This window comes from Dioscorea cayenensis, chromosome 10, assembly GCF_009730915.1.
Source record: "Dioscorea cayenensis subsp. rotundata cultivar TDr96_F1 chromosome 10, TDr96_F1_v2_PseudoChromosome.rev07_lg8_w22 25.fasta, whole genome shotgun sequence".
Lineage (NCBI taxonomy): Eukaryota > Viridiplantae > Streptophyta > Magnoliopsida > Dioscoreales > Dioscoreaceae > Dioscorea > Dioscorea cayenensis.
Genome location: NC_052480.1, coordinates 19,464,053 through 19,476,317, shown reverse-complemented (window position 1 = coordinate 19,476,317; position 12,265 = coordinate 19,464,053). Strand labels below are relative to the sequence as shown.

Genomic DNA, 12,265 nt, shown 5'->3' with positions numbered 1-12,265 from the left:
TTTAAAAATATTATTTTTATAGTATTAATTAAAATGAAAATTTGGACAAGGAATTCCAAAATAAACCTCTTTTATTGGGTGCCAAATAAAATAAAATTAAAAATTTGATTATTTTAAATCATTAAATTAATAGGATAAACACCATTTTTTTAAAACTTGTGTAATTTAAATAACATTTACTTTTATGTCTAACTCGGCATTCTCCTCGGCTTCGCATAAAAATTTTTAAAATTGTGAGGAGTTTTGAGTTAATATCATGTATAAAAAATAATATAATTAAACGGTCGTTTGGCATTATTGCCAAATCTTTATTTTTGTTGCTAATTCCAAATTTTGAAAATAAAACAAGAAAATAAGTTTAAAAATTTTGAAAACAACATCCATGTTTTAAAAAAATAGAAACACAATTTTTATGTTTTCAACTATTTTGACAACGTGTCCAAAACATTAATTTAACCTATTAAAGACATTAATTACAATTTCTTTTTCTTATGGATATTAATGATTTAGACAAACGTGCTATTTGGAGGTGAACTCTCTTTTTTCTTCATAATTTGATTTTTCTTAATTTTTTCTAATCTCATAAGTCATTTTCTCCCAGTTCTTTTTTTTATTTATTTCTATATTTTTAAGATAATTAGGAAATTTGAGATAAATATTGTTAGAGATTTAAAATTTTTCTTCTAAAATCTCCTTCAGTTTTTTTCTCTTTGTAAATCTTTTCTAATTAACACAAAAGATCTATATATAATGTGTTCTTTTTCAATAATTTAATTTTATACAAATTTATTTTTATATTTTTATAAAAATATATAAAGAAAATTTGTTTGCTAATACAACTTAATTTTGTGTACTAATATAAAAAAATTATAAAATTTATAAAAATATAAATTAAGAAAATAATAATAACTTTTACAATATATTTTTTTTGCTTTTGTGTTTTTTGTTTTCCAAAACATACAACTTTTATATTTTTTTTTGTTTTCAAAAAATTGGCAACAAACAAAAACAAAATAAAAACGAAACAAATATAAAACAAAAACAAAAACATTGCCAAACGACCCCTAAAACACCCCTACAATGAAAACTGTTAGTACCTTGGATTTCAAAGTTCTTATAATGTTTGTTGCACAAATAAATAAGTGCATAAGTAATATAAATAAAAACTTAAATGTAATAAAAAAATATTTAAATTTATTCCTTGAATCACTCTCGGAGCAGATTATACATCATGTATAGATGTATAGATTATTGGGTAAATTTTTTAGTAGGTCACCAAACTTTGCCTAATCATCACTTCAGTCACCGAAGTTCAAAACATATCAAAATGGTCACTCAACTAATATTTTCTTTCATCAGCCAGTCACTTGAGAAATTCTGGCAACAAATGTCCTTGGTGGCAGCCGGAAGTTTCAGAGATCCCACGTCATCACTGGCATCTCTCTTCTTGATCTTCTTCCTCTATTCAGATGAAACGGGCCGATGATATCTTGCGAAGACAGGGTAATAAGCCCTAATTGAAGCTGATGTTGCGGATATTTAAGAAGCACAAGGCGTAATTTCAGTTGCCCTAATCTGGTTGAAGCATTAAGAGCAAACACAAGAGATCTGCCATAATAGAATTTTTTTTTTTCATTTACTTTTTTCCCAACTTCGATTGTTACTGACGGGTTGATTATAGTATTTAACATGTTCAGTGTTTATTAACGTTGTAGATCAGCAACCTACTTTTGGGTTGCTGATAATTGAAATGGTTTAATACCCCTGTCTCGCTGATCTTAATAGCTTTTGTAAACATTATTTGCATATCCAATTTGTAGAAAAATGGTTGCTATTGATTATGGTTAATTTGTTATCGACCAAGAAAAAATAGCAACTAGCACATATCCAATCTATAAAAAAATGGCTGCTATTGATCATGGCACATAGACAACACAGAATAATTGACAATGATATAAAAAGAAACTGTACTTATTGGATTTGGTTATAACATTATCCAAAATAACTAGAAAGAATATTGAAATCAACTAAACCAAAAAAATTGCACTTCATTTACCTTTTGAAATGTAAAAATTTATATCTTTGGATTTGTAAGATGGAGCATGACTGTATTTACAACAAAGCATTCATAAAATATTTCTGCAAACTGTTTCCCAAATAACATAATGAACTACTAAACAATTTCTTCAAACTCATTCCAAAACAGCAGAATGACAGCAGAAAATATTCCTTCAAACTTTTTACAAAGTATTGCATAACTATAATTCCAAAACAGCAGAAATTTTTTTTCAGATCCTTCCACCAATTGAAGCCCCTGGGGGAACCTAATTCCTTCTTTTTTGCTGAGCATCTGATTCTTTAACTCTGTCCTTACTCTTCTTATGTCCCCCTTGATGCTTTAGCATATTTTGTCTGGCAGTACCTGGCGCAGAATGCTTGTTTGATGGATCCTTTGCAGGCTGGTCCATTGGAGGTTGATTCAAATGAGTAGCAGACTGTGCAAGTTGCTTCAAATGAGGAGAAGATTGTGTAGATTGTGCAGCATTTCTAGTTGTGCATTTGCCTCTTCTTAAGTTCAATTTTCTTCTCTCTAACCCATTAATTACTACAACCTGGGGCCTCATTGGATTGATTTGGGCAGGTTAATTAATAACCTAGATGATTTCACAAAGCAATGAGTGGTGACAAAAAATAAATAAATAAACACTAGTGTGTCATTTAAAATACTACAGAAAAAACCTGGTTTGCCATTTAAACCTGACCTATGATAGTGGTTCCCCAGCATTCTGTGCTTGTAATATGTTTCTTTCTTGTTGATTGGCTCCAGTTAAATTATCAACCTGGTGTGCCATTTAAATCACACAAAAAAAAAAATTAAACATATTAGTGACAGAATCTCTTTACATGTTAATATAATTGAGCTCACTAACCATTTCAAATTGTTCTTGCAAAACATGGGGGTCAATTGCATCCATTAAATCACATTCTGTTGCATCAGCTTGTACCTGATGTTGTTGCTCTATTGTATTTCCATCATTAACCTAGGAAGCATAGATGGTAAGTAGCTATTTAATTGCAAGCACAACCAAAGCAAGAACATGAATTACAACTACATAAATGAGATTTACCTAGTTCCTTTCATGAAATCTTTTGTTATGTCCTATAGCACCACACACACTGCACTTCATGGAAACTCCTTTCTTAGTCTCCCTTCCTTTTGTGCAACCCCTGTTCTCCTCATCTACTTCCCTCCTTTTAAGCAAAGTTTTTCTCCTTCTCTTCTTATTCATTGGTTCAGGAGGCATCATTGGACCTTGGTCACTCTTTGGCCAACATTTCCTGTCATGTGTGGGGTTCAATGTGTGTCTATATATCTCTAAGAATGTACTGACTTTGTAACAATCATCTATATAATTTTGAGGTATGTATTTATTGTAATAGATGACTGAAATGGCATGGGAGCATGGAGTGCCTATTAGTTGCCACTTCCTACATGTGCAACTACGCCTATCCTTGTCAACAATAAGTTGGTCATCAGGTCCTAAAAGCTGATTCTAGTTTCCCCCCGACCAAATAGCATTATAAAACCAGCTCCTCTGCTTGCATTTTTTCGGCTTTTTAAGGACTCTTGGGTAGTGAATGGTAGTGCATTTTTGTATATCATCCCTCTTATTTTAGATCCAAACCATTAATTTGGTTCTAATGATCTCATTCATTGTAACAATGCCTTTGATCTTAGCCTCAAAAATCTGACTATTAAAGCATTCATAGAAGTTGTTGAGTAATATGCCACACTTATATTTTGTTTGGAAATCCCTAGTCCATTGATAGGGGTCTATTTTTTTTCATATATTCACAAGCACCTACTGACATCTCATTCAATTGTTCCATGGCTTTCTCATATGCAGGTAGGTGGGTTGCTTTGGCACAATTCCATAATTGATCTTTCAAGGCTTTTATTCTATAGGTTTTTATGAAATTAGTGTGGATATGTCTGATACAGTATATGTGTTCCCTGTAGGGAAATATCTCCTTTATTATAGGTATTAAACTTTAAGTTTGTTGTTTAATTGACACACATAACAACCACCACAAGCAGAGGGAAAATGGGAGGGGAAAAACAGAACACAGGACAATAAATTAAGTTAGTGAACAAGTTCTAGCATTTGTAATGCATGGTGAATGAATAATTATTGACTGCCATTTGAATGTATTGACTGCCAAACAAAAAAAAAATGTGATAGCCTACTATAAGCCATTCTCCACAAATTAATCAACTCTAACTTAAGAAACACATAACAACCACCACATCCATACAGAAAATGGAAGGGGAAAAACAGAACACAGGACAATAAATTAAGTTAGTGAACATGTTCAAGCATCTGTATTGCATGGTGAATAAATAATTATTAACAACCATTTGAATGTATTTAGAGTCCAAACTTTGCCTTAAAAAATGTGATAGCCTAATAAAAAAATTTATTGAGCATAAGAATCATGTGGTACCTACTACCAATTTATTAGCAGAATCATGCCTCACATATGAAATAATATATCCTATTGTAAGCCATTCTCCACAAATTAATCAACTCTACCTTCAAATACACATAATAACCGCCACAACCATACTGGAAATGGGAGGGGAAAAACAAAACACTCATGAATTAACTGCCACAATTGACAATAATGTATAAAAAGACAAGAATTAAACTGTTTACCTTCTATCTATCACTCATGAAAGCCCAATGGTGGTTGTTTGTGATCCTCAAATCTTCTATCAAGAGCTCCAAAAAACCATTTCCAATTGTTCTTATTCTCCTTAGAAACTATGGCCCAATCAATAGGATAGATGCAATCATTTGCATCTATCCCTACTACTGTGAGTAGTTGTCCTCTATATAACCCCTTCAAGAAGCAACCATCTACTGACACAATTTGCATGCACCCTGCCAAAAAACCTTCCCTCAAAAGAGCTAAGCACATACATACATGCATTGAAAGATACCTTGGTCACATCTGAATTTAATTGTTGACCTAGGATGTGTCCTCATAAGTTCCAATCAATAGTCATACGTGCTCTTCATTTGTATTTCCTCATTACCATCTATCAACCTAGTTCACATAAATGAGAAATTAATAGCAGCTGCATTGCATATGAGAACTAAATGTTGTAAATAAAAATATTTCAGCTAGTGATGTATTAAATACCTGAGTGCTACAAATTTGGTCATATATGCCTTCGATATACTAATGGCAACCTCTTCATTAGTCTTCACAGCTTGCACTATACCAGATATCCTCCATGCAGGGTCAGCTCTAAATTGTTCTAAGTAATTTCTTGCTATCCAGTCTGCATTTACATGCCTATTATGGTGGTCCTTAGCACATTCATGATCTAGTTTCCATGTTTTTATTTGGTCTATGCTCCCATCTTTCACCATTGGTGAGACCCATAGGTAAAATGAGCATTCCCTCTTATAGATTGTTTTACATCTTTTCTAGGAATTAGGCTTAAAGGTCATTACATAGCTATTTTTTATTCCGTAGTTCTTAACTGCCTCCTTGAATTGTTTGAAGCTTCTAAATTTCATACCAATCTTGAATTGAGGATTCTTCATATCACACTCTTCATTAAATTCTAAGTATCTAGGCTTGTTTAATACCAATTCATCTTCATCTGTTGACGAGCAATAATTCAACTTATCAAGCCCTGCATAATCTGACTCAACTTGAGATCCATCTGCTTTTTTTGGAGGTTCGGTAGCAACAACAATCTGATGGCTAGCTATTTCACTGTCCTCCATGGGTTCTTCTTCTGATTCATCACTATGATTATAATCAGAATCTTCTAAATCACTATCTTCTCCATCCTTTTTTTTCCCCTTTTATGGCCACCATTAACCAATGTACCTTCCAAATCAATTTCTTCTTCTTCTTCTTCTTCTTCTTCTTCTTCTTCTTCTTCTTCTTCTATATCTTCTATTTCTTCCTCTTCCTCTGCATTGACTATTTTGTCATCACTAGCTTGGCCTGCTACATTGTCTCCAGCTTTGGAACAACTAGTCATAACAACTTCATCATCACCATTATCAACCTTAATGCACACATACACTTCCTTACTGGGAATTGCTAACATAGCTATAGATATTGCATCTAAGTCATTCTAAATTTCTCTCAACTCCTCATTTCCATTGTTTACATCTAACCACCATATTGTACAACCCTGTACATCTAACATAAGACTCCTAGCCATTGATAACACCTCAATTTTGAAAATCTGGTCTGCATAACAGTAATCCACATATCCAGCTAACTCTTCCATACCACTTGCCCTATACTACATCTTGATTGTAAATAACTCAGAAGTTGGTATTGAAGGACATTAATAAAATTTCTGGTTAATGCTCTGTCATGCCTTGTGTTCAAAATTTAAGTAACAATCAATCAAATAGAACTCTCATGTCACTTAAGACATTGACATTGTACTCAGTCACATTATAAAAAATCTTAAGAAAACAAAGATTGCTGCAATTAAATATTCAACAACCAAACAAAACCTAAGACAATAAGCAAACTTGATTAAAAAAACACCAACAATTTATAAACATTGGGTGAAGTGATGGAGATAACAAGTAAATAGTTACAATAATAATAAGGAAACTGGAACATCAAGTAGACAAATACATGTAAACCACAACAAACTCTGTTCACAGGGAAAAAAATGGCACATATACAGACAAACTCCTCAAGTGAATATGAAGTCATGAAACACTAACTATCAGAAAAATAGTCACATATAAAGACAACCTCCTCTATAAATATCTAGTGTAATTAAATCTTATTACTTTCCAAGTCATTATTACTCTAAACACCAACTAATTAGCCATAAAAAATTTTAAACATTGCTTAAACTCACAATAAATGGAAACAACAAATGGAATCAGTTCCTTTATCAATACAATAAATGGAAACAAAATAAATTAGATAAACAATGGCTAATTCCACCCGGGACAACAACAAATGGAAACATCTCCTTTATCAGCACATGCTCAAAATGGGACTAGGCTAAAAACAAACCAGGTAACATTATGGGAAGATGAACATATTATATATATATATATATATATATATATATATATATATATATATATATATAAGTGGTGTTCAACAACATTAATACTTTGAAACACAGACATTTCATAAAAACCTCACCTTGGAACACCACACAATGTCACAACCCTTTTATCAAACTATGAACCCTAAGTTCCAATTGAAATTGCAATACAACACAATAAAAATAAGAAGGTAAGAGGCAGAATGCATTGCTAGGGTTAGGTTTTCTTACAATACTTCGGCAACTCCTCCCCTGCTTGTCATATCTCCCAATTGATGGGCATCGTAGGCTACTACACTTGATTCCTCTCACCCACAAAAGCAAAGCTTTTCTTCTACCATCACCCATTCAGATTCACGATGGCTTGAAGAATTGGGAAAAATGGAACTCTCTATCTATCCCTTGAACTTTAGAACGAAGAAGAAAAAGACCAGTGATGAAGTGGAATCTCTGAAGGTGAGTCAACAACTTTCTCTGACATGGACAATCCAAGTTGGACTAATAATGTAGTTGAAGGTTGCTAACTTAGCTATTCGGACTGCCACGAAGAACATTAGTTGCCAAAATTTCTCAAGTGACTGGCTAGTAAAAAAAATATTAGCTGAGTGACTGTTTTGATATGTTTTGAAGGTCAATCACTGAAGTGACAATTAGGCAAAGTTTTAAGAATATTATTTTAAAAGTATTAATTAAAATGAAATTTTGACAAGGAATTCCAAAATAAACCTCTTTTATTATTATTGGGTGTAAGGACCAATAAATATAAAAATAAAATTTTAATTGTTTAAAATCATTAAATTAATAAGATAAACACCACTTGTTTAAGCTTGTATAATTTAAATAACATTTACTTTTATGTTTACTTATTTTACATTTTATTCACTTTTGTCCCTAAAGTTGAAATTGCCAATAAAAAAGAAGGAAAGCAACAAATTCAATGATCAGCTAAACATCATGTAAAATCATCCGTAGCTTTAGTAAATCCCATGTCTGTCATATTTGACATGAAATCAAGTCTTGAAACTATTTACAATGGGCATTATGCAGAGTTATGTACAAAGAGAAATAAGTTTGTTGTTTCATTAACTAGATCTCCACCGCATTCAGCTGCAATATGCACAAATCCTGGTCCAATCATGTTGCCACAATTAATGATCGTAAAGATTCGATAAAATACGAAAATGTTTGAGTTTCGGAGAAGCTATACTCGGTATGATCATTAAGGTCAGCTAAGCATGTTGGGATGTCCAGTCTGCAGCATTCTTTTGAACATGTCGGTGTGCCATCCGAAGGAGGAATCTGACGAACTGTATTACATCGTCAGCAATCAAAGTAAAAAAGAAAAAAAAAAGAAAAATTATAACCTGAAGAAATCTCAGGTGAGGTAGTATCATCATGCATGTGAAATCACAAGGGGACTATTTGTTCTTGATTGGGAAAATACAATTCAACCTTGGAATTGTGATCTCATATGGAAATGATATAACTTCGGAATTTGACACTTGCGGGATGTGATCTTTCCTCTCATTGACGAATTTTATGATTTGGAATAGAACATCTCGAAGTGAGGTTTCCAGGACAGCACGCCGTGAACTCCTTTCTTCCACTGAATTTTCTGAAATTTGATTAAATGCATGCTCGAAATTATCATAATGCAAAATATAATATAGCAAAGTTACTTTTCTGAACAAGATGTCATTGACTCCTATAATCTCACCTCCGTGATCAACTGCTGCTTTATTCTGACGGAATTTGCCATGGCCCTTTGAATTCACCACATGTAAATTTACATACCACTCCTCCCAGTGCAAGCGCTCGATTTTGTTACTGAACCAAGTTGGCTGCTTGCTTTTAACCTCATAGAAAGACAAGCATACCTTCACGCAAATCACAAAGTCAAGAAAGAAATGTAAACATGATACAAATGAGTAAGAAATGCTGCAAGGAGATTCAATTGTAATGTAGTAGAAATACAAGAAATAAGTAAACCTTTTGTGTTACTTAAATGATCGACTCCCTAATGCAATGACATATCAGTTATGGGCACAGCTTGATGAAAGCCATTATAGTTTAAATATATATATATATATATATATATAGCAACAAGTTTAAAATTGTCACATAATATAAACAATATTAAATTCATGAGAATGACAAGACAGTCATAAATCCCATGAGAAAGTGGTTTCATAGATGGTTTTTTATTTTTTATAATTTCCCTTTTTCTATAGCAGTTAAATTGATTTCCGTGAGCCTAAAAGATAGCTGGCCTTTAAGTTGTTGATTGAGAAGGTATATGCAAGGCCTATGATCATTTTACAGTCCATAGGGAAAATTTTACCTATAACAAAAGCCTAGCTGAACAATTCCAAACTATTTGGCATCAACTAGAAAACAAGTGTCCACAAATGTGACAAACCTGGCTTTTCCGGTTTGGGTGCTTGTCCACCCAGCCAATGAAGTGGTCAATTTTCTCTTCTATTTTCTTTTCTAACTCAGCATCTCCACATTGTACCTGGAATAATGAGGATTCAAATTCAGAAATCTAACAATACAAGTAAAAAGAATAATAGGCACAGTATCTTTGAATAGTCATATGTCCGATAAGTTAATCTTCCACGAAATGGATGTATTGGGCACAACAGGGTAGCTTCCAACAAAGGGCATTGCTTACATAAGTGATTTCAAAGAGTTCAGAATCAACATCTTTTGGCCGAACGAGGCCTAAAGCTCTGTGAAACACAATTGTATGAAGTATACCTGCAAATAGCTTCACACATTAATCTAGAATGGAGAAATTTATATGCCTCTGCAAAATAAAAAAAAAAAAAGTAAAAAAATCTGAAGATATAGAAGCAAAGGTAAAATGCCAAAAAGGTGTTGATATCCAGACATTCCTTCATGACAATATGGCCCCCAATAATGTGGCATACGTAAGGAGAGGTGCTACGCACACACATCAATAAAATACATTAGAAATAATTTCTCCACTTAAAATCAAATAACATCACACTTAATTAAGATAAGCAGCACTTTAAAAAGATCTCATATGCTAGGAAATGATGCAAAATTTGTATTCCTTACTTGTAAACAGCAATCACCACATGACAATAAGATCCTTGAAAAGGAGATTCCACATGCATTAATAGAAATTTAGGAATGTAAAGATAAAACTACTACAAAGCAAAGTTAAAACCTAATAAAAAACTTCATCTTTTCTCAAGCAGAAATGCATACAAATCCACAATCTTCAAGATATTGAATTGAATGTGTAAGGGAGTTCATATGCTTAACAGAATTAGATTGTTGATGATTATCAGATAGAAGTTACTAACAAAATCTATAATCAATAATGATATATGGCAGCCTTGTGCATGACTGTGAATCTGAACTGAGGCCTGTATGAAATTCTTAAATAACTTATACATCCCTCACCAAGGAAAAAATAAAAAATAACACTGATCTAATAAAAAAAGCCATCCACCACACAGCTCATATCAGTTCATAGGAAACACTCTTCATTCTACTCTATCCACAGCATCAGCGAGTAAGATACTAGAACAATTGCTCAACAAAACATCAAACATTTTCTCACATAGTCCAAGCACTTGGGCATTTAGACAAAATAAATAGCACCTCCAACACAATCTTGTTTATAAGCCAAAAAAAAGGAATAACCAAGCACATCTTGTAATTGATCAATCAGGAGAAATATACTTACAACGCAATACTTCACGGATTTCAAATGGTTCCACCACCTAGATTTACAGACCAATATAAATTAGCAAGTGAAACTGATTACAGAAATCAAAAAACGGCAAAATAAGGAGTGTGACTGTATAAGCACACATATGTTTCTTTTATGACAAGAAAACCATTGTGTCATGCTGAAACAAACAAACAAACAACAGGCAACAAGGATAGATGATGATATAATGTTGCATATGAGAAAACAAAGGCTTATATAAGTAAACAAATGCTCAAGTTAAACAAAAAACATTACAATTCAACTAAAGTATCTATTTGGATGCAAAAATTACTGCACCACATTCAATACCCTGAGGAAAAAAAGATTCCAACAATATTAAGGAGAAAGATGATGAAATCGGCCCTGGCTCATCATTTACACAGTGTGCAATTACTAGAGCCTCACAAGATACAAAAATACTTAAATCCCTTCGTTTATGAATTAACTAAACCTAGACATGAACTAATGTTGTTCTGATCCCAAATTATTTAATTATTTTCGTTTTTTTTACTCACTTGGAGTGGTTTTCCAAAATTTATTCAATAAATTCCAAAAATCACTCTTTCCATACAACCGCAACAAACCAAGAACATCTAAGCCTTCTAATTTGAGCTACTAATTTCCCTCTCATACACTACCGTGTTAAAACTAAAGATAAGCAAACCACACATCTGAAAACGCATCAAACTCACAAACTCCAGATTTTTTTCTTTCCCTAAATATAAAGTTCACAATTTTTTGCACAGATCAACCACAGCAAAATTGACAACTCTCTGAAGCCCCTCAAGCTCAAGTACGTTGATAACTTAGAAAACAAATAATAGAAACACAGAGTAAGATACAGCTTCGAAGCAATCGATACAAATCTCCATAACACCCAAAAAAGCTCTCGCGCAAAGACAATTAGGTCAAATAGCTGAAAAATACGATCAGATTCAAGACAACCAACAGATCAACAAGGAGAATAAGGATCGGAAGCATGCTTACCAGTTCCTTGAGCTGGCACACCTCGCAATTCATGGATGCGAAACCAGGAACTAGGGCAGAGAGAGAGAGAGAGAGAGAGAGAGAGAGAGAAAAGATGCCCTTTGCTTCTCTGAGAGTATTTATAGACATCCAGAGGAGTGACATAGAAGCAAAGTTATTTTCATAAGACCCCCTAGAAACCTTATAATTACGTAACTTGTGATTTTATAAGTGGTTTTATACCGCTTAACAAACAATTTTTCACGTATAAAAAAAATGAAATTGTTCAAATATTCCCTCCGTTTTTGTCAGTTGATTAAGAAGTCTGCTTGGATGAAGGTTTTGAGAGATTTTGTAAAATAAGGTAAAGTAAAGTAATGGGAGGTAAAGGAAGTTTTTAAACCCTTCCTTGCTTGGGGCAAGGTAAGGTAAATAAA

At 32.9% G+C, this 12,265-nt stretch overlaps 1 protein-coding gene across 4 annotated transcripts; it reads right to left on the bottom strand.

Annotated features, from left to right (window-relative positions):
• Positions 1-8,052: 8,052 nt before the first annotated feature.
• LOC120270913 (autophagy-related protein 101-like) lies at positions 8,053-11,947 on the bottom strand. Of its 4 annotated transcripts, none has more exons than XR_005539712.1 (8): positions 11,850-11,947; positions 10,836-10,872; positions 9,789-9,874; positions 9,534-9,629; positions 8,832-8,991; positions 8,479-8,729; positions 8,322-8,421; positions 8,053-8,239 (listed from the first exon to the last, which is right to left on the bottom strand). XR_005539712.1 is itself a non-coding variant. In XM_039277991.1 (8 exons), exons 1-7 carry the CDS (start codon positions 11,880-11,882, stop codon positions 8,340-8,342), a joined length of 657 nt encoding a protein of 218 aa, XP_039133925.1. In that variant the 5' UTR covers positions 11,883-11,947; the 3' UTR covers positions 8,053-8,239; positions 8,322-8,339. The 4 variants fall into 4 exon arrangements, 2 of the variants coding, with proteins under 2 accessions (XP_039133925.1, XP_039133926.1); XM_039277991.1 differs by having other exon boundaries at positions 8,567-8,729; XM_039277992.1 differs by having other exon boundaries at positions 8,322-8,413; positions 8,567-8,729.
• Between the last annotated feature and the right edge of the window lie 318 nt (positions 11,948-12,265).

Excerpts from the sequence above, each read along its gene's own strand:
- LOC120270913 (XM_039277991.1), bottom strand. The coding sequence starts at position 11,882 with ATGAATTGCGAGGTGTGCCAGCTCAAGGAACTG. Across the intron at positions 10,873-11,849 it reads TGTGCCAGCTCAAGGAACTG|GTGGTGGAACCATTTGAAAT; the intron begins GTAAGCATGCTT and ends CTGTAAATCTAG. Across the intron at positions 8,730-8,831 it reads AGCAGCAGTTGATCACGGAG|AAAATTCAGTGGAAGAAAGG; the intron begins GTGAGATTATAG and ends ATCAAATTTCAG.